This window comes from Ambystoma mexicanum, chromosome 13, assembly GCF_040938575.1.
Source record: "Ambystoma mexicanum isolate Mex_15411 chromosome 13, UKY_AmexF1_1, whole genome shotgun sequence".
In the NCBI taxonomy this organism is placed as follows: Eukaryota; Metazoa; Chordata; class Amphibia; order Caudata; family Ambystomatidae; genus Ambystoma; species Ambystoma mexicanum.
Genome location: NC_090938.1, coordinates 732,957,241 through 732,979,888, shown reverse-complemented (window position 1 = coordinate 732,979,888; position 22,648 = coordinate 732,957,241). Strand labels below are relative to the sequence as shown.

The 22,648-nt window shown below is 47.7% G+C and overlaps 1 protein-coding gene across 1 annotated transcript in view; it reads left to right on the top strand.

The window, feature by feature from the left end:
• The window catches only part of ATF6B (activating transcription factor 6 beta), a 240,442-nt gene that overhangs the window by 176,645 nt on the left and 41,149 nt on the right, over positions 1-22,648 (top strand). Inside the window, exon 11 of the mRNA XM_069634975.1 lies at positions 10,907-11,014. Coding sequence (XP_069491076.1) covers positions 10,907-11,014 — 108 coding nt within the window. The remainder of the gene's footprint in view (positions 1-10,906; positions 11,015-22,648) is intronic.

Here is a 22,648-nt window from a genome sequence, read left to right as displayed (position 1 = left end):
AGCAGCAGTTGGAGGTGAGAACAGTTGCTAATGTTGTGTTTCCTTTGTGCAAGCAGCCGCAGGCTGTACTGTGCCTTGGGGCAAGCAGCGCCTCTGCTGACCTGCCATGAGTTGAGCAGTAGCTTCTGATGTGCTGTGTGGTGAGCAGTAGCTTCTCCTGATAAGCTGTGTGGTGAGCAGTAGCTCTGCTGAAGTGCCATGACGAGAGGAGTAGCTGTGTTGATGTGCCATGGGGTGAACAGTAAATGTGTTGATGTGCCGTGGGGCGAGCAGCGTCTCTGGTTATCTGTCATCAGTTGCGTGGTAGCTTCTCTTGATGTGCTGTGGAGTGAGCAGTAGCTCTGCTGATGTGCCATGGGGAGAGGAGTAGCTGTGTTGATGTGCCATGGGGTGAACAGTAAATGTGTTGATGTGCCGTGGGGCGAGCAGCGTCTCTGGTTATCTGTCATCAGTTGCGTGGTAGCTTCTCTTGATGTGCTGTGGAGTGAGCAGTAGCTCTGCTGATGTGCCATGGGGAGAGGAGTTGTTGTGCTGTGGGGCGAGCAGTAGTTGTGCTGATCAGTCGTCAGTTGAGCAGTAGCTTCTGATGTGCTGTGTGGTGAGCAGGAGCTTCCCCTGATAAGCTCATTAGTGACTGCTGGGCCACTGGAGTTGGGCTTGGAGTACCCGTGTAGACTGTACCTGGTCATGTAGAGTGTCAAGGGATGATCAGTAGCTGGCGCGGTGGTGCTGTGTGAGCCGGGGTCTGCCTGGGGACTGCCACAGTGGTAGGTGTTGGTGGTGTCTCATTAGTGACTGCTGGGCCACTGGAGTTGGGCTTGCAGTACCCGTGTAGACTGTACCTGATCAGTAGCCGGTGCGGTGGTGCTGTGTGAGCCGGGGGTCTGCCTGGGGACGGGCACAGTGGTAGGTGTTGGGGGCTGTCTCATTAGTGACTGCTGGGCCACTGGAGTTGGGCTTGCAGTACCCGTGTAGACTGTACCTGGTCCTGTAGAGTGTCATGGGAGGATCAGTAGCTGGCGCGGTGGTGCTGTGTGAGCCGGGAGTCTGCCTGGGGACGGGCACAGTGGTAGGTGTTGGTGGGGTCTCATTAGTGACTGCTGGGCCACTGGAGTTGGGCTTGCAGTACCCGTGTAGACTGTACCTGATCAGTAGCCGGTGCGGTGGTGCTGTGTGAGCCGGGGGTCTGCCTGGGGACGGGCACAGTGGTAGGTGTTGGGGCTGTCTCATTAGTGACTGCTGGGCCACTGGAGTTGGGCTTGCAGCACCCGTGTAGACTGTACCTGGTCCTGTAGAGTGTCATGGGAGGATCAGTAGCTGGCGCGGTGGTGCTGTGTGAGCCGGGAGTCTGCCTGGGGACGGGCACAGTGGTAGGTGTTGGTGGTGTCTCATTAGTGACTGCTGGGCCACTGGAGTTGGGCTTGCAGTACCCGTGTAGACTGTACCTGATCAGTAGCCGGTGCGGTGGTGCTGTGTGAGCCGGGGGTCTGCCTGGGGACGGGCACAGTGGTAGGTGTTGGGGCTGTCTCATTAGTGACTGCTGGGCCACTGGAGTTGGGCTTGCAGTACCCGTGTAGACTGTACCTGATCAGTAGTCGGTGCGGTGGTGCTGTGTGAGCCGGGGGTCTGCCTGGGGACGGGCACAGTGGTAGGTGTAGGGGCTGTCTCATTAGTGACTGCTGGGCCACTGGAGTTGGGCTTGGAGTACCCGTGTAGACTGTACCTGGTCCTGTAGAGTGTAGAGTGTCATGGGAGGATCAGTAGCTGGCGCGGTGGTGCTGTGAGAGCCGGGGGTCTGCCTGGGGACGGCCACAGTGGTAGGTGTTGGTGGTGTCCCATTAGTGACTGCTGGGCCACTGGATTTGGGCTTGCAGTACCCATGTAGAGTGTCATGGGAGGATCAGTAGCTGGTGCTGGTGTACTTGGGGGGGGGGGGGGGGCAGTGCTCTGGGAGGTGTATTTGGGATTGTGGCATCTGCGAGTGCTGTGGTCACTAAGGAAAGAAGAAGCTGCGGCAGCTGGTTCTGGGGTGTGGGGGGGGGGCGGCAGCCGGTGCCAGTGTTCCTAGGGACAGGCTGTAAGTGGCACTGTGGTGCCTAGAGTGCTGTAGCTAAGGTATGCTCTAGGAACGGTGGGCAGTTGCTGGCACTGGGGACCCTGGCTGCCGTGCTGGTGCTGGACTGGGGTGCTTTTTCCAGATCTGGGGTGCATCTAGGCACGTGTGGTCTGTTCCAAGTGCCGGGTGGTGACAGGCCCCTGGAGTCCTGAAATGCCCCCTCTTAGTTTGAGTAGGCTTCTATTGATGGGCATTGGGAGGGTGCCGGCGGGTCTATGTGCCACCATCATCACCCATCGCTGAGTTCATGAGGAGTGGGGCGCCTCCTGGGTTGTTTAGTCTTCCGCAGGTGATCAAAGCCGCCCCTGAGCCGGTTGAACGCCTGGCGGGGAGAGAGAGAGGGGGCCTCGGGCCTCCCAGGGCATCACGTAACTTGTTTTCCAGCTGCCAGGTGTGTGCAGGGGATGAAAGATAATATCAGGTGCCCTGGGATAGGCTCTCTGTCCTGGACTGTAGCGATCCCCACTAGTGTGAAGTCTTCCCCTCTTTTGTGTAGTTATGGCCGCTTGCATGGGAAGCACAGCGGTCTGTGCTGGATTTGGGGGGGAGAGGGGAGGGCAGTGGCCTGCGGGAGAGTCTCGGAGTTGGAGCAATGCTTGTTCTTTGGATTGTCTGGGAGAGAAGCTGTCTGTGAAGCTTGGCGGCGCCTTGCCACTGAGAATCGGGCTATTGAACATCATGCAGGCTTCATCTGGGACCTGGAGCGGTCATCTTGGCATTGGGGTGGCCTGGGGGTTTCTTCCTTCGTGCTGGTTTCGACCTTTCCAGTCTGCATAAAGTGTGTGTGGTTCAGCAGATAACACAGTTCAGTGGGAGGGAGTTCATCTAACCATGGCGCTGGCCCCTTAAGGGCGACTGCACAGGTCTAAGAAGCTTGATGATGCATTCTTTAGATTTCATGACGAGTTCATTATGTCAGGCTTTCTCGGGGTCTCTGACTCCAGAGTGAGATAGCGGTAATACGGGTCCTTTCATCCAATGTGCCCTAATTGGGAATGTCCCTTCCTTCCTTCCTTCCTTGCTAACGCAGCAACTCTCCTAAATCCGAAGTCAAACCAGGGGCCGCGTGCCTCCGTGTTTACTCCTGGGTAACTGGGCGGGGCATCCAGCTGACATGCGACATGTAAGACAGACAATGGCCTCACCATAAAGGAGCGCTGTTCAGGAGGTGGAAGGATCAAATACGCGCAGCTTTCGTAGTGCCCGAATGCTGGAGCTAGGACCCATCCAGGACATGGCTCAGTATCCGTGCCCCTAGTGCCCGCAGGACACACTATGCAGAGCAACCGCGCCTACCTTTTGATAAGCGCTCTTGATACAAATGTATATAGAGTGTGCAATAAGGGGGGGGGGGAGTCATTACAATTAATTATTAAAAAGAGTGCATCATGATGAAACCTAATATTATACTCCTTAAAAAAGGGGTTTAAGAATTCCCTGCGTAAAATCCGAGTAGCGTGCAGAATAGTAAAAAAAGACTCTGCAGCTGCTCCTGCATTGCAGTGACATTTTCTATCAGATTCCTTCCTTCACTTATTTATTTATGTAGGCATTTGTATGAGCGCACAAAGCCCGTGGGTATCTATGCGCTGGTGGACAGGAGAAAACCTGGAACAAAGGGAAGGGGGTAGGGAAAAGTGTCTTAGTTTTGAGCTTTTCTCTAAAGTGAACCTAAAATGTTTCGTCTCAGAGGTGGACGGGGAGCTCATTCCAGAGTGCGGGGGTGCGGGGGCACGGATTGGGAAGCTGCACCCCCCCCGCCCCCCCCGCTCTTTTGCGGTTTTATCTGGGGGTGTCGAGGCAGTGTTTGCGGGCCGATCTTAGAGGCTTTGCCGGTGAATCTCTTGAGAGTTTTTTCACCAGCTAGGAGGGGGCGGCGTTTGCGAGGCAGCGATGCGTGATGGACAGGATCTTGAAGTTGATTCTGTCCTTTACCGGGAGCCAGTGAGCAGATCTTCTGGCTTCCGTTATGTGAGCACGTTTTCCAATGTCGAGTGCTACCCCGAGTGCATTATTTTGAACTGTTTGTAGTCTTCACAGGTCTTTGGTGGAAGTTCCACAAAGTAGAGAGTTGCAGTGGTCGAGTTTTGCACAAATGAGGGCACAAGCAACTTCGAGCCGGTTTTTGGTGGAAGGTCTACTGGCGGTGATGAGCTTTGTGGCATAGCCCGATGTTGAGGCAATGTGATTTATTTGGCGAGTCATTTTGAGGGAGGGAGGGAGTCCAGGCAGATGCCAAGGGTTCTTACAGCCGTGGCAACAGGGATGTTGTGGCCATCGATGGAGAATGATTTGTAGTCCAGAGGTAGCTTCGCTAGCTGCGCCCGGGGTGCCAATGAGAAGAAGCTCTGTCTTTTCGTCATTGAGACGGAAGCTGTGTGTGGCCATCCGGCTTTGGATGGTCTCGTAGATGGTGTTAACCTGAGTGAGTCCTGCCCCACACTCTTCTGTCTTTTAAAGGAAGCAAGTTCAATCTGGACATTAGCACCAATCTCCTGCGTTCGGCTGCCCTAAAAGAGCGTATCTCGTCACCATGAACCGTGGCAACTCCTAGATCACCATAAAGATCAAGCGAGGAGAGTGTGTCCACTATCCTTAGATTCTGCTCTGGATCCATCCTTAATGCTCTTTATCTCTGTGGAAAACCACAGTGAAACGGAGGGGGGTAATTAATGAGCGGGATCCGTGTATGGTATACCAACTATCCATTAATTTGCACCCCTTCCTGTACCCCCACCATCTCCTTCAAGTTTGGATTTTCCGAGTGACCCAGGCAAACTTTCAAAAAATAACCAGCAAACCTAAGTTTCACCACTGCCTCGAAACTGGAAATCACTAATTAAGCGGAACACGGAATTGGGGGAGGCCTATTCATTTTTTTAAGATTCTATTTTGAATCCTCTCCAAAACGTAACAATTAGAATAGCCCCAGATTTCACTTCCCATATAGCAACATCGTTTGAAGCTTGGCCTTATAAACGCGGAGACCTCTGTCGAGCATACACCCACCATACATTTGGTAAGGTTTTAGCAGCCCCCTAACATTGCAGCAGCCTTTATGACAGTTGCTTTTATATGTCTTGACCGATTCCCATTTTTAGGAAAAGTAAACTTCTGTAGCAGTATGACTCTACTACCTAAATTATTTCGCTCATACATGCCCATGGGAATCTGTTTCCACCTTTCCCGAAGATCAAAACCGTGGTCTTCGCCCTATTCAATTTCAGGCCATGAGCTTTGAAATGATATATGTTCTTTATAACACGCTTAATACCCAGAGGTTTCAAAACGTGGACCCGGGGATTGAACCTGTGTTGCTTCGTGTCGTCTTGCTTCCAAGGCGAGCACGTTGCCCTTGAGCTATCCTCCCGAGAGTCCTCTGTATAGGAGGGGCCACATTGCAGCCCCCATGGAGACTGGTCGAGTAGAACACTGTCATCGGCATACAGGAGAGCACCAAAAGGAGTGCCGTGCAGCGAGCGAGGGAGGATTGACCCTAGATCATACTGCCCCAGTATTAAAATCTGAAAGAAACAGAATGAATATTAATGGTGCTTAAGCACACCCCTACTTTACCCCTTTATTTGTTGAGAAGGCTCCCGACAGCTTTCCAGAACACGAGGTACGCACTGGCTCATATGTGTCCTTATAAAATAATTATAATCAGTTCAGGAGCCCTGTGGGTATTTTCAATGCAGGTAACCTTTCCCATAGCTTGTGCCTCAGAATGGAACCAAAGGCCTTTTATATGCTGATGAAAGCTGCACATGACTTTCCACCTCTAATTGCACAGCACTTATTAATCGGTGTGTTCAGAAGGGGACAGAATTCAATTGCTTCTGAATCCAGGTCTTACCATATTCCGGGAAATAGCCAAGTCCTCTAGGCTGGTTATCCGGCATTTAGTAAAGACTTTACCTGGTATGTCTAACAGAGAAATTGGTCGCTAACAATTAGAGTTGCTTAAGGTTCCTTTCTTAAGAATCAGGACTATAATACTATGTGCCTATGAGTAGCTAATTGAGTTGAAGAGATCCAATTTGAGACACACTTGATAATATCTGAATGCATTCTGTCAGGGCTACCAGTTTTACCCGGAAGGGGGCGTTTTTAGAGTCCGGGAGATCTCCTCCATGCTGATTGTGATGGCACTTCGGTCCCCGGTAGTTTCTGGGGCCACAAGATCAGCATCAAAGAACCCCCCCCCCCTAACCCTGAAAGTGAGAGATCCAATTGTCTGGAGAGATTTGATAGGCAGTATTTTCTCCCAGGGCTGCAAAACCCCTGGCCACCAACTTCCAGAAGAGCTTGAAATTATTGGATTGGACTGTAATCTCCAACTGGTCCCACTGTTTTGTAACATTTTCTGATTTTGTCTTCTTTAATAGTTTTTTATAGTCCTTTTTAGCTTAAGTAAGAGTCCTGCCTTTATGCTCCTGTCCAAACCTGCATTAAAAATTGACTCTTCACAGTCCAACACTCCCTATCGAACCAGGTTGCATCCCTCACTCGCGTGGGAGTTTGGACCGGCTCTGAAGCAAAAATATAATCTGTGAGATGTGTGTAATGACAATAGAATGCATAATCCTATCAAATGCCTCCATATCCAGTCCTTTCAACTCTCTAGTGTCCTCACTGGGGGCCGGAGGTTCTAGTGTCGGGTTTGTCACATGTGGATATTGCACCTTCAACGTTAGTGGGAAATGGTCTCTTTCCACCCAGTTTACTATTGCAAAATAAGCTGTTTGGGGGAACAATTAGCAATCCACAATGCAGTAATCAATAATTGAGGAGGCCCCTCCTCTTGTTAATGTATATCTCGGGGGTCGTTCACTGGGGGACCATGTGCCCTTAGAAGGTGGTGAAGCGCCCGTCCTTGTGCATCTGATTTAGGGTTCAGCAGTACACCTCTCGGGATCCCACATGATTCTTCCAGAAGTCTACTCTCTCCCACAAATTCGGGCACCGGACATAGTTTGGCATTGAGATCTCCCATTATGATAATGTTCTCCCGAGCATCCATGGTTATAAGATGTTCAAACAAATTTGACAACTCTCTGGCAATGACAGGGTCCGGGGCTCTGGCCAAGGCCCCAACCCTTCAGCCATAATACAATAGTTTGATCTGAGTCGGCCGGGAACCTAACCGTGTTAAATAGGAACGATGCATGGACCAAAACTGTCATGCCTCCACTCGAGTGACCCTTTTTTATTGTGCCAATAGCTTCAGAGCAGTTTCTACAGCGCTGGGGGGAGGGAGGTGAAATAGTTTAGACCCTGAAATGGGCTTTGCCCTTCTGGGTAAGACAGTGGGTGTAGGGCAGAAAGGCAGCAGACGGTGGAACTACTCTCATAACTCTAGTAAAGGAAGACTTCTCACGACTTGTTTGGGCTCCTGAAGCAGTGTTTTTGGTCAGCTCCTGTAGTCAACCCATCCAGATAGGGATGAAACAGAAGGGCTCCAGAACCAGAGTAGAAGTGTTTCATGCTCTTCAGAAGGGACAAGTACACACAGGCTTCTTTAGTGGCCATGGCGGATTGTGGATCTATGCTGTCCAAAAAGTCTTGGCATTACAGTTACCCAAGACTAAGATGCCCATGGAGCAATCTCTACATAGGCTGCAAGTGGCCGCACTCCACTCCTTGGGGGGTATATAAAGTCCTGTGCCCAGAATCAAGACTTTAGTATAAAGGCTGACGACTTTACTCTGCCAAAACCATTTGGGCATTGTGCATTTGTTGAAAAGAAGCAGTGGGGTAGGCCTTAAGCTACTCCTGTTGGCTGCAAGGCATCTGGGTGTTTATGGGGGAAAGATTGACAACCCAGGAATTGGAAGCAAGGGGCTCAGCCCAGGTTATTAGGACTGACCGTACCTTGATTGATGTCCACAGTGGTGGTGGGTTGCGATGGTGGTCTTTGCTAGGACCTCCCAGCCAACTCTGACCTCTGCATTTCTTCATGTTGAGAGTGTAATCTACAAACCTGTCTCCCTAAGAGTTCATTTGTGAGGATTGTAGTATCTAATTAGGCTGAAGTCACACTTTCTTTCAGCCCCATTCCTTATGTACTGTGTAATAGCTTTTGGACCTGAGCACTGCACATAACTGTTCGTGCAGGGTACATCTGTGGGTGTACTTACAAATAGTTCCTGTCATATGTGTTCAAAATAAACAATAAAGTTGGACTCGAGATAGTTTTGTCCTTACTCTTTTCTCTGGAAAAAACGCACCTGTTCACCTTTCGGGCATTGTGCCAGTGTTCTTACCTTGCCTACATCATACATGGCCTTGTCACTTGCATACCTGTTAACTCTGAGTGATGCTTCCTGCAGCATAGCGTAGGCATAGCAGCTCTTGCAATCCATACGAGGAAGCACCAGCCTTTAGGGCTAGCCACACATTATTTTTAAGTCTCCCCTTGCTTCCTTGACTATGTCCGAGCCCTGACCATGTTCCAAGAGCTTGTGAGGAGTCTGGACACTGGGCCAGTGATGGTGGCCCATAATCCTCTGGGGGAACATCAGAATGACCATGTTTGCAGAAGGAGAGACATGTTGGTCTCCTTCTTGAAGTCCTGGCTCACTGTGGCCACATCTGGGCTACCAGAGCACATGTTAGAGCAGAGAACCATGCTTTCCCGTGGGAGATCGCTTACTGGCTTGAGTCCTTGCAGAGGAACATCAACACTGGAGAGAAGCTAGAATGCCAGAGCTGCCCGAGTCTCTCGAAGAGCAGGTGCCGGGCTTCAAGCAAGGGGCAGGACTACTGTGTCGTTCCATTTGAAGTCTAGGGGGGGGACTCACCCCAGGAGGCGATTCCAGTTGCTTACAGGGCCCCTAGATGATTAGTAACTGAGCCCAACTAACATTTTTTGAAGAACCTACCCTGAGGAAGTCCTATAAAAGTCCTTACCAAACGAAAATGAGGGTGGTAGTCACATGGTACAAACAGAGGGTTAAGGATGAAAGGAACAGGACAAGGAGAATCTGCCTGAGTCAGAGGACTGACCATTGCAGGATGCACTGCCTGGAATATCCACACAAGCTAAAGGGTCTTAAAGTGCTTCCGGGCCACTAAAACGTGAGTGCTCCAAGCGATCTGGGGGGCCTAAGAGAGCAGAGCTAAGATGCCTGGGTGTACTGAGACATGTGCGACTGAAGCCTGCCCAGGGTGCGTCCCTAACGGGGTCATGACTGAGAATATCTGGGACAGTGAAAGCCAGCAGGGCACCTTTTCCTACGTGTAAGGTGAGCTGGCCACTAAATCCCTGGGAATTTACTAAAAGTGATCAGGTTTCTAAATCCCAGAGGCGTTGTCCTGTGTGGTGTCCAAAGCTTGCTGGTCTCTATATGAAACACTTGTGTACGAGGGCGATAGAAATAAAACAAAATATCAATATATCCCTGAGACTGTGTCCTGTGTGGTGCCAAGAAGTCTGCGTATCGATTTCCCTGGGTCCGAGTTCTGTTTGATGTTAAGATGCATGCTGGTCTCTATATCCATAAGTGTGTGTTCTGTGGAGGTTCAAGAAGCGTGCTGGCTTCTATATCGCATGTTTTTTTCTGTTTGATGTCAAAGCATGCTGGTCCCTATATCTCCGGGTCTTTGTCCTGTTTGGTGTCAAGATCCGTGCTGGTCCCTATATCCATGAGACTGTATTCTGTGGCGTGCCAAGAAGTGTGCTGGTCTCTATATCCACAGTGTTTTGTTCTGTTTGGTGTCGCGATATGCGCTGTTCTCTATATCTCTGAGACTGTGTTCTTTGGGGGTGTCTAGTCAAAGGTTCGACACCAAAGGGTCGACAGGTCAAAGGATCGACACCAAAGGGTCGACAGGTCAAAGGATCGAATTTTTTTTTTAATTATATATTTTTTTTTAGGTTTTCGTTTAGGGAAAAAACGTGGTTTTTAGCAAAAAAAAAGGGGGTTGGGGGACCCCCCAAAAAAAAAATTTGAAAAATAAAAATGCGATCCTTTGACCTGTCGACCCTTTGGTGTCGATCCTTTGACCTGTCGACCCTTTGGTGTCAATCCTTTGACCTGTCGACCCTTTAGATTCGATCCTTTGACTGGCAACCTTCTTTGGGGTGTCAAGAAGCTTGCTGATCTCTATATCCCTGAGACTGTGTCCTGTGGGGTGTCAAGTAGCATACTGGTCTCTATCCTTTTTGTTGTTGAGGTGCGTGCATTGCTACGTTCTTTGGCTATGAGGAGCATGCAGAATCTATAGTCCTCGGCTGTGAGGATCTTGCAGAAGCTACATTGCTTGGCTTTGAGGATCTTGCAGAAGCGACTTATTTTATCAATTTCCTACACCTACCCCCTAGATAGTATAGGCATTTGTGACATTGCCCATCCCAACAAGAATAGAGCAAATTAACTATGTATATTATGTGTCAAGCGTTCCGTTTTTACACCACTTTCTATATTTTGCTGTAGCCCCAGGTTTTGGGTGCCAATTGAGTTGAGAGTCAGTGAAGCGTAGTGCTTCAACAGCATACATAGTACTGCGGTCCCCAGGAGGAATTCTTTTCTTACCAGGGCACAGTGTAACCCATCACATGGCATGAGAAGGAACACTTTTTTTTATCTTCTTGATATTTCCTAGAATTACCGGCTCTTGAATTGCTCTTGGGTTTGAATCTTCAAATGTATACACTGAATGAAGACGATGGAATGCAGAGTTGCAGGTTCTTCCTTTCTCCTCTTTTCTCTCTCTTGTATACCATTTCCCATCTTTGTTGTCTGTGCATGCCTTGGTCCTCCTAACTCTTTTCTTTTCTATTCTCAGGAACCTCAGCGCTGCTATCTCCGACGTGAAGGAGATGGTTCTCCGAGACATTGACCAGCTTTTCCTATCCTCTGACTGCCGCCAGTTTAACCGCACTGAATCGCTCCGGTGAGTGCTGCAGAGTTCACACATGCAGGCCCAAGTGGTCCTGTGGAAACTCTGGCTTTAATGCCCACCCCAGATTGGAATGTTTGGTGCATGGGACAGAACCATAGGTGTGCACATTATTGCACCTTGCCCAGGGATCGAAATTAAGATTGGATAAGCGGGAACTATAAGCAGCTCCTGGGTATCAGACATGAATCAGTGACCAGGAGCTACCAAAGAGGACTACAGAGCTGGTACATAGCATTTTTGCAAATGTAACTTCCACATAAAATGCAAACGTATACTTTTATCCGTTATGCTTTAAATGGTGTATTGATGTACCCTAATATTTATTTTTACATTCTCCCAAATGAGTTAAATTCACAAAGTGCGTATGTTTGTTCGGCATCAGCTAGACTGGGGAGCCAAAAGTAGCTCCTGGTAGCTGTTGGTGTCTAGCTAACCAGGCTCTTCTAGGTGTTTGTGCCCTCCCTGTCTTACACGTGTAAAATGAATAAACCAGACACTCCCTGGACAGGGAATAAGGCACAAAAGAGCAGGCTGCGAGAGTTCAAGGAAAAGTTTATCTAGATCTCTGAGAGCGCTCTGACCACATCAAGATTACAACACATTTATATCTTTAACATATGATGCTACGTTGGACCTGGATTGGTCAGCCGGGGTGGTGTCTTAGGTGTGGGCATCAGCTCTTCCTCTGGGTTGGTTGCTTGGTTGGCGGGAGGATTGACGTCAGACATCTGTGCTCCGGATGGGTGAAGGTCAGGTCATTGTGAAACACGTTGGTCACTATCTAAGCTAAGAAAATACATTCTGAGTAATGCATGCACTAAATAATAGTTGATCAAAAGACCCTCAGTAGTGTATAATGTCATTGTACAAATCACAAGAGTTTATATCATCTACAGCATTTGGGTTATACAGGTCACAGGTTTATGGGCCTTGACCACTATAATACTGTCCTTGAACCATAGGGTTAGTATTACAAGAATCTCAGGTATGTGGCACTTGTTAGTATTGGGCACGATATACTGCAGCAGGGGTCTAATGTTAGTTGGGGGTCTGTTGGGTGGGCTTCATAGCATGTTTGGCAGTCTGACACATGAAAGGAATGCCTTGCAAGGACACAGGGTTAGAATGGCAATAAGTTTCAACTGGCGAGGGTAAGAGGGCAAGGACATTTTTGTGGAGATGGACGAGCTACGTGCTTGGCTCATGTTTGTTCACATGCAGGACAGTGATCTCAGAGGAAAAGGGATGCGTTACATTTATTATTTGTTGCAAGCAGCTCCGGCTTCAGCGTGAGAATGGAGCTGCAGAGTTTTCCAGTTGGAGTGGGGACGAGGGTGGGGGCCATGTGCTCCGAGCTACTGCGGCGGGCACAAGGGAGAGATGCAGTTTGTACTATCGCAGTGAGGCCTGGTTACCAAGATGGAGTCGAAACGGGGTACAAAAAATGGATTCCCTGTGTCCTGCTTGGTGGTCCCATCTACGGGAATGTAACCCAAAGTTAACATCGCATAAGGGCGAGGGGCGTACCCACCACTAGAGGCACTTGGTCCGAGTTTTGTACTGAGAAGTGATGGTAGAGAGGGGCCCATTGGCCCCTCGCTCCCACACAAAGGCTACAAGCAGGAGCAAAATATCCCCAGCTCTCCTCGGTTTCAAACCTTGCCTTCACTGTGGACTGTTCTCCTTTTATTTTATTTTTTACAACTTTATTTTGTGAGTCGGACAAGAGACAGCACATTGTCAACGTGATCAGAGCTTCAATCATAACCGCATTGAGCACTTAGCACTTAGCAGAGAAATGTAGCACACAGTACACCTGACAAATGCCCCAACCACACAACCAGGCCAAATACGTTGTCTGTCAAGCTTCAGAGTAAGCCTCCTAGTAGAATGATCAAGGGATCCAGGGGTATCGTCACCTTTAGCATAGATTTAATATGGCAAGAACCTCTTTCCAAAAGGCTTGGGCTTTGGGGCATACCCACCACATATGAAAATAAGAGCCCCGTACTGAAGGTCTCTGGGTAGGACAGGGCAATATGATGGAGTCCGTCAGGGGAAAGATGCCACCTATAACTTATCTTCAACTGGCACTCCTTATCTCTTGTACATTTAGAGACTTTGAGTCCGTGCCCAAATGCATAGCCAAGAATCCACATAAATAAATCTGCCGAGGTCCCGCTCCCAACTAAGCAAATATGGTAATCGTACCTGCGGATTAAATCGATTAAGCAAATTATAGAGAGCAGACATTCTCCCCTTAGTGTGACCCACCAGATATTTGAGCTCCAAAGTGTTATGATCCCTTGTGCCTAGGCTAGGGTGACTGGTCCAGTGACGCAGTTGGGAATACCTCAATCTTTCACCTTCCTGCAGGGAGAACACCGGTCTCCACTCTTCAAACGTGAGTGGGAACCCTCCTTAAGTTGTCTGAGCTGCCCAAGCCCACCCTCAGACCAGTGTGAAATGCAGAGGTGAATTCAGGGTTTCTAACAATGGGAGATAGTGGGTCTAAGCCAATCAGGGAGCCTCATTTTTTTGTCACTATGTTCCAAAATGTAAGTGTATGATGCATCTAGGATAAGAGGGAGTATTTAGCCAGCTCCTGGGCTACTTTTGTAAACTGAAGCTGCTGCAAAGGAATACGTGACATTGTTTGCTGTATTTGTGTCCATATTGGAACGTCCCCCACTTGTCCCCCTGAGGAAATGTGTGAGAGTGTAGAAGCCAGGTAGTATCTGTAAACATTCGGGACTCCCAGGCCACTCAGAGTCTACCAGCGTAGCAAAACCAGATTTGCTATTCTAGGTTTATGGTGTTGCAAAAATGCTCCCCTGAAGTGCATGAAGTCTGTGTATTGGGTTCTGGGTTGAGAGGGCAGCAAAGTGTTGGGGTTTGGGGTAACAGACACTTTAATGGCCGTGATGCATCCTAGCCACGAGATATCTGTTTGTCCCATCTTTTCATGTCTGATTCACCTCTGCGAACAGGGGGGCAGGGGTTTTGGGGGGTTAATATCATACAGGGTTTTAATGTTATTGTGGATTTCAAAACCAAAGAATCCAATCTGGTCCCGATTCCACCCTATTAGACATATCCCAACAAGTTCCTCCAATTCAAGTGGCGAAAGTGCAATTGCCAGCTCCTGGGTTTTAAAATAGGTGATTTTGAACCCCAAGACCATACCAAAGCTATTCAGCTAAGCCGTTGGTTCTGCTGCTGAACTTCCCATTTCTGTCAAGGTGACTAAAACATTGTTGGCATGTAAAGAGATTTTATGTTCCCATCGATGACATGGGATGCCCCTGATTTCGCCATTGTTACAAATGTGGGCTGCAAAGATCTCTATAGAGAGGGAGAAGAGGGAACAAGGGGCCAGATCACTGAGACGGCCCTTTTGACAGTCTGGGATGACTTGCTGGGGGCCGCCAACGAAGGGGATGTTAGCATGCTTGTCATGCTGGACCCGTCGGCAGCCTTTCAATACAGTTGATTTTGTAATTCTCATTACAAGCTGTCTTCAGTGGCGCAGGTTTCAGATGAAACTCTGAAATGGTTTGTGTCTTTTCTGCCCGACCGCATTCAGCAGGTGAAAATTGTAGCCTATTTTTCCAATGCTATACCCGTGGAATGCTGGGTGCCTCAAGGGTCCTCACTCTCACCATTGCTGTTCAACATTTACATTTGAACATTGTTGAACATCTTTTCCAAATTTGGTCTGTCGTAACATTCCTATGCTGACGACACCCAAATCTATGCACGACTCAAGCAACCATGGGAAGCAATAGCTCTAGTCCTATCCTGCGCCAATAATATCAAAGTTGGATGCTGGAGAACAAGCTCCATTTGAATCCATCGCAGATGGAGGTTATTGAGCTTGGCCCCAAGAGACTGGGAAAAACACTGTCCAGTGCACCCCTTGTCCCTCACTGTTTGGTGTTCCCACTAAATACTCTGATGCACTGAAGAATCTGGGCTGGATCTGGCAGTCAAGTATTAACTGTAATTCTCAGGTTAGTCAAATGGTCAAATCGGTATATTATCAACTGAGACTTTTAAAACCTGTCGTGTCACTCATTGCCAAAAAGGACTGTTCACTGGTAATCGGTATACTTACCTATGCGAGGCTGGATTACTGTAATGCCCTTCTTATGGGGGCCCAAACATTTCTAATCCAAAGATTACAGATTGCCCAGAGTTCTGCCATTAGGCACATTTTTTCATTACCCAGAAGGGCAGCTATCTCTCAACACTGGAGGAATCTCCACTGGCTCCCAGTTCAGCAAAGAATTCTATTTAAAGTGCTTTGTTTGGTGTTCAAATGTATCCATGGGCTGGCGCCAGCCTATTTAACTAATTATATCCAGTTGTAATGTCCACAGCGACATCTTTGTTCGAAGGACCAGCACCTTTTGCAAGTCCCATCAGTGAGAACAACTACTCAGGGCGATAGTTGGTTCTCCTCTTTTGGCCCCCGGTCCTGGAACTCTCTCCCGTTTGACCTTTGAGGTATTTGTATTTTATTTATTTGTAGTGCGCACCTTGCCCCGGGGCATCTGGGCGCATGTTTAAGAGGAAGTTACAGGTTACAGCAAATAGATACAATATACATTTAACACATATTTACATAAAGACATAAAGTTCAGAGCAACGAATAGAGAGGAAGGAACAAATCAGAATATACAGTAGAAACAGTCTAACTACAGTGAGCAAACAGTAATGGGATTGGCAGATGTAGAGATTATGAAGAGGAGGCTAGGGCATCCCGTTCACGTAACCACAATTTGGTTTTAGCTTTGAAGGAATGGATGTGCGGAACGTTTCTGAGAGCATTAGGTAGGGTGTTGCAGAGCTTAGCCGCGAGGAGTGGGACGCTCCAGCCTCCGGCTGTCTGAAGCTTGAAACTAGGAATAGTCAGCGTTTGAGCCTGAGAAGATCTTAGAGGTCTAGTTGCTGTGTATTGTATGACGCGCGTGGAAAGGTAAGCCGGAGCTGGGTTGTTCTGGGCCTTGTGTGTTAGAACAAGTGCTTTGAGGGATATGCGGTGAGTGATGGGTAGCCAGTGCAAGTTGCGTCTCATGTTAGATATGTGTGAGTGCCTGGGAACGTTGAGAGCTGCCCTTATGGCGTTGTTCTGCGTGACTTGGAGTTTATCAATGTTTCTTTGACTTGTCTCAAGGTAGAGGGCGTTGCAGTAATCGATTTTGGGCATGATGAGGGTTCTGGCGAGAATTAGACAGTTCTCCGTTGTCAGAAAGGGGCGACATGCTGTAATCAATTTGCAAGTATAGGATGACGCTGAGACAACTGCGTTGGTTTGACGATTGAGGGACAGAGTGGAGTCTAGATATATTCCAAGTGTTTTGTGACGTTGGAGACTTTGATATCGTTCCCATCAATGATGAAGGAATTGTATTTGGGGTCAAGTTTGGTGAGTTTGTATTGAGAGCCAAGAATGATTAATTCCGTCTTTTCATCATTAAGGCAAAGCCCATGATGAGCCATCCAGGCCTGGATGACAGTGTATACTGCATTGAGCGCTTTAGCATCTGTTACATAATCGCCAGTGATAGGGGTGAGTATCTGGGTGTCATCCGCATAATTAGTGTAGGAGACACCCAGGTAGTCAAGTATATCAAAGAGCAGTTTAGTAAACACGTTATAAAGTGTGGGAGAAACACAAGATCCTTGTGGAACTCCGCACGGGACGTGGGCTGGGTCAGCTGCAGCTAGGGGAGAGAAGACCCTCATGTTTCTGTTTGCCAGAAAGGAGCTGATCCAAGATGTGGCTGCGTCAGAGAAGTGATCGACCAAATCAAAGGCTGCTGAAAGATCAAGGAGGAGCAGGAGCGCCAGTTTGCCCTTGTCTTTCAGCTCTTCGATTTGGGTTTTCAAATCAATTCGGGCTGTCTCTGTACCATGTCTGGGACGGAAGCCAGATTGTCTAAGCCATAAGAGATTGTTGGTTTCAAGATAGTCCTGGATTTGGAGATAGGTTGCACGATCTAGAATTTTGAGAAGGTAAGGCACCGTGGTGATGGGCCTGTAGTTAGAGCGATTACTGGGATCAAGATTGGGTTTTTTGATTAAAGGGATGACCTAAGCATCCTTAAGGTTGCCGGGTACAGTGCCCGATTTGAAGGAGGCATTAATGAATGAGGTAATGAATGGGGCAAGGTCATGTGCAAGGTCATGTGCAGCTTCCTTTATGACCGGTGCAGGGCAAGCGTCACCATGGCAGTTGGAAGGCTTAAGCTTCATTATGATATTTTCTACTTCCTTAATAGTGAGGGGTGAGAAGCTAAAAGGTTTGAAGGAATGTTTAGGAGAAGGGGTTTTATAGGACGGGGGTTACCCATTGAGTCGGAGAGGTGGCTTTTTTTGGTATTAATTTTCGCTTGGAGCATGGCAATTTTGTCAAGCAGTGCCTTTTGAATATTGGGGCACCAATCTGTGTCTGGGGTGCACGTATCAAGCGGGGCAACAGGCAACTTCAGTTCCTTGAGGATCCTAAAGAGTTCCTTGGTATTAGATTGGGCTTGAGTGATCCTTTTGTTATAAACTTCCTTTTTTGCAGCTAGGATGGTTTCCTTGTAGGTGAGGGAGGCTGTGGTAAGGTTGTTTTCCTTGACTAGAGAAGGTGAGCTTTTCCAATGAGCCTCAGCTTTTCTTTTTTCTTTACGCAGATCGCGTAGGTGCAGGGTAAACCAGGAATTAAGGTGGAGACGCAGTTTTTGTTTGCGTAGTTTGAGGGAGGCAATGGTGTTGAGGGCTTTTAGCATGGCACGGTTGTAGATGTCTACTAGCACTGTGGGGTCCGAGCAAATGGTGGACGCCGATTTCAAAAGAGGAAGGATGAGTGGGAGTAATTTCTCAACCGTAATATCCTTTGTGTTGCGTGTGTAGGTGGGAGGGGCAAGGTTGGGTTTATCTGTAGGTGGACTAGAATTAATGGAGAATGATATTTTATGGTGATCAGACCAGGCGCATGGCGACACAGAGGTGACGTTAAGCACACAGTTCATGTCCGAAACCCAGTCAAGAGTGCGACCCTTGATGTGGGTGACATGTTGGGTGAGACCGGTCGGCCAGGACTCTTTCTAGGTCAGTGGCTTTAGCGTCATTCGTTTCTTGGTAGCCTAGATTGAAGTCTCCCAGTATAATGATTTGCGAGTTAGGCTTTGTGCTGGAAGCTAAGATAGATGACAAGTCCTCTGCGAATGATAAGGTAGGGCAAGGGGGCCTGTAGATGAGATGAACAGTGTCCGTGTGATTGGGTGAGATCAGCAGTTTAATAGACAGTAATTCCGCTGATGGCAGCCGCAGGCTGTTGGCAGCTCTGAGGTTAAGCGAGCTCTTAAATATGAAGGCTAGTCCACCTCCCCCCTTAGTTTGGTTGGTGTCCCTGTCACACCTGATAATGGAATAGTTGTCAGGGATGGCCAGGGTCAGAGAAGGGCCAGATGCCGCATGCAGCCAAGTTTCCGTGATTGCGAGAAAGTCTAGATATTCAGTGACCATGAGATCTGCAATATCTAAGGCGTGCGTGGGCAGGGAGCGTGTGTTGATGAGCGCGCCTTTGAGTTTGGGGGCCGTGGTGGCATTGTGAACAAGAGGAGGAGAGTCGATTTTAGGAGCCGAGTGGGCCGTGGTTTTGTTATCGCTGGAGTTTGAGGTTATTTCGAATGTGGGATTGATCGAGTGGTAGGACCAGTGGCGACACCTAGAGGCTAGTCTTAGGTTTCTGACTGATGCGGCACAAGTTTGACTGGAATGTTTAGGTGAGGTCGATATTGCGTGATGAGGCAGTGGTGGACAGTTGGCACCGGTGTGTGCCTGAGATAGAGAGGATCCCGCAGCCGGATTCAAAGTGCCTCCGTCAGGCATAGTGTGGTGTCTAGTGTGTCCAACTGTGTTGTTGATTGTTGTAGGTTGGTGTAGAGGTAGGTGGTGCAGGCGTGAGCTGAGCCTGGAATTTCTAATGCTAGTAGGGCATGGTTGATTGGGGTTAGGTTTGGCGGCGAAATGTAGTAGCCAGAGGGCCGGATCGTTTAGATAAGGGTTAGGACCCGTCATGATGAGAGTATCAATTCTTTGACTGTTTTTAGGAAACCGTTAAAAACCTATCTCTTCTTGTAAATGTCCCTAACAACTCTGAGCGGTTTGAGCTAATCCGGTGCAGTATCTATCAGCGCCTAGATGCAGTGAATGCCTGGTCCCCTCTGGGTATGTACTCTATTAACAATCAAATCAACCCTGTCTCGTGCCTCTGGAAACCCTCACCAGTGGGGTTAACTTTCCATTAATCACAGTTCAAGTGGTGGGTGCAAAATGATTGGCCACTAGCGATTGCTATATCCTCAGGCCCAGACCCGTCAATTGGAGCAATGTTCTCAAGTATGACCAGTGTAGGCAAACAAAGGCGCTATGGGCATCCAGAGCCACAAAACCCGCCCTCAGGCCCAAGTTTCCTACAATTTTCACCAGGTTAAGGGTTTTGCTAATATCTTGTGTGCACCGTCTGGTGATAAATCCTGTTTGATCTTGGTGGACGAGTGCACGGTAGTACCCTCATAAGGCGTGTCGCCAAGATGTTCTAATATATTTTCACATCGTTATTGATGAAGGTGATCGGGCAGTAGTAGTCTAGCACTTGAGGATCTGTATTGGGCTTGAGGAACAATATGGTAGCAGTGTCCAACATTGTGGGTGTTATTGACCCAGCTTCAGGAAATGTGTTAAAAAGTATTTGATATGGGGTGAGAACATCACAGTAGGTTTTATTAAATTCTGCAGGCCGGGAGTTGTGTTTTTATGGCCTCAGCCACTTCCTCCTTCTGTATCGGTTGTTCAAGTTTCTGGACCTTCGCTACTGGGAGGGAGAGCAACACAGCTGAGAGCAGGTGGTTTCTCAGGGCCTCCATATCTGGAGGGTCCACAGCAGCCGATGCTGCATAGTATTTGTGGGCCCAGACCAACCTACCCTCTTCCGCTAAATGTAGGGTTCCCTCCTCACGTAAGGCAAGGATATTATTACAGGCTCTGTGATTAGCTAATTTCCTCACAAGAATCTTATTAGCCTTGTTGCCTATGGTGTAATATTACTGTTTAATGTTTAATAGGGCCTGTGAGGTTCTTTCCACGCGGCGCACATTCAACTTGGCTTTTGTTGTGGCCAGTTGACGCCTAGTTCTGAGGGATCTTGAGTTTGTGCTCATTCTCCCCATTATCCCTTAAATGGACCGCCTCTTCTAATCTTTCCTTGAAGCGAGTTCTGGTCTTCGAATAGGTCGAGGTCAACTTCAAATGTTTATCACTAACCACCGCCTTCATTGTTTCCCAAACTACATGTAACGCCATATCCTCTTTGAAATTGATTTCAGAGTATGCAGTGGTTACGTCTCGATCTCTCGAGGTAGTACTGCGTCATTAAGTACAGGGTTCTAACAATCTCCAGGGCTTCTGACTCAGAGGAATCAGGCTTGAGATTTACAGGGATTATGAGAATGGCGCGTGATCTGAGAGCCCCGTTATGTGTATGGTAGCTTCTGAAACTGAGGGGACCAAAGTGGAGGCGGTGAGGAGAGTGTCAATTCGGCAGAAGCCTCTGTGTACATAGGATAAATTAGTGTAATCCCTCAATGCTGAATTACGTAATCTCCATATGTCTACCAAGTTCAACTCTTGGTGAACCTATGTGAAAGCCAGTGAGCTTTTAATATCCCCTCATGTGGCAGGTTGGGTTTTGTCAACCGTGGGATCCTACACCAAGTTAAAATCTGCCCCACTCCCACAATGATTGAGCCTTCTGCGAAGGTCTGGAGCCGACTCAGTAAGTCAGTAAGAAAGAGATTCTGTCATTCATTAGGAAAATATAACGAGACAAATGTGAGGGAATTCCCCATATACGATCCCCTAACCCCCATGAATCTCCCATTAGGGTCACTCAACACACCAGAACTCCCAAAGGGGATTGATTTATTGACGGATTGCTACACCCCTTTCTTGAGACTGCTAGAGGCACAAAAAACAGACAAAAAGCACCTATGTGCAAACCTTTCTTCATCCCTTCTGCATAGTTGGGTTTCCTGCAAAAAAACAAACTACTAAAGGGGAGAAATCTACCAATTTTCGCAAGTACAGATTTGCGTTTTGCAGTGGAATTCAGAGCGTGGACATTCCAGGTCAGCATGGTCTGTGTACAATCTGAATTGGAGCCATCATGCGTTGAAGCTACTGTCCACCCTCTATAGTTTCTGTATGTCTTTATAGAAGGCCTTCTTCATCCGTCACACATTTTATCCCACAAAACCTGTAAACCCCCATTCCCCTCCCACGCCCACAAACAAGCAAATAAGAAAGGGTCATTTTCTGTTAGTATTTGGAAGGACGAAGGACTAGTTTGATTTCGACAACATCACTGATGATGAGCACCATAGTTAGATTTCTGTTAGGGAGGAAATCCCTCACCTTTTTAAAGGGACAGATGGGCCTTTTTTTTAAATAGGTTTAATAAAGTGCTAGTTAAAAATGCAGGACTTTGTCCGCCTCCTTCTTCTGGCCTTTCACAGTGTCCACAGTTGTATTTCGATTTTGTCATATCCTTGCTGCACAGCATCATATAAATGGAGTAGGATGCAAGCGTCTGCTTCTTGTGAGCAATGGGGACAGTCCCAAGATAACTTGATGATTTATACAAAGAACATTGGTACAATTTGTGGTAATTACCTCCTTGTTCATGTCAATAGCTGTTAAGGTTTTTGGCAAGAAAGAGAACAATTGAGTCTTATTTTCATCAACCCAGAGAAAATCCTGCCAATTTTTAGGAAGTGCATTTCTTGGTTCAACACATTGCCGAACACCTTTTGCCCTTTTCCTGCGTGTGTCACTCTTCAAGCTGTCAGGCCTGTACACATCCCAGATGATATCTAGCCTTGCAACATACTGAAGCTGAGATTTGATGTAGGGTATGAAAACAGTACTGGCATAATCTTCTAATGTTTTTCACAAATCTTGGTTGCAGCATGTTGACAATTGCAGCACCGTCAATGATGGTCATTTAGGCTGCTTGGAAGTCATTTCTTTTTGGGGTGAGAGTTCTTCCAGTCAAATATATAAATCAGACTTTGTTCCAGTTAAGACTCCCCAACTTCGACGGTGCTGGAGGACAGGCTTGGTTTTCGTGTCTAAGGAAATCATCCAGATCTCCATTCTGTATCTGTGATGCAATGTAGAGTCCAGAAAATAGTGAGTAGTCATTCCTCTGCGATGTCGGTTGTAACTGTTTACTTGACTTTTCACAAACTGGAGGATGGTTGAAGAGGTGGAGGTTATTCCGCTTAATAGGATCTTCAAAACGTTTCGTTTGAATAATAAGCCTTTCGCTGACATAGAACTCATGCTGATCAACTCCAGTTTTTTCAATATTTAGCAATGCGTCTGCAACTGCTGGATGTTCTATACTTCTGCTTTGAAGTACAATTAGCTCACAGGTGGTTTCACTAAATTGGTTTCAATATCTTGTATTGCACGAGTAAGCGACTTGATACTTTTTGCAAAAGCCATCTGTGAATGCTTGTTGGCCTTGTGGTGACGCTCATCTTTTTCCCATCTTTTCGTCTTTAT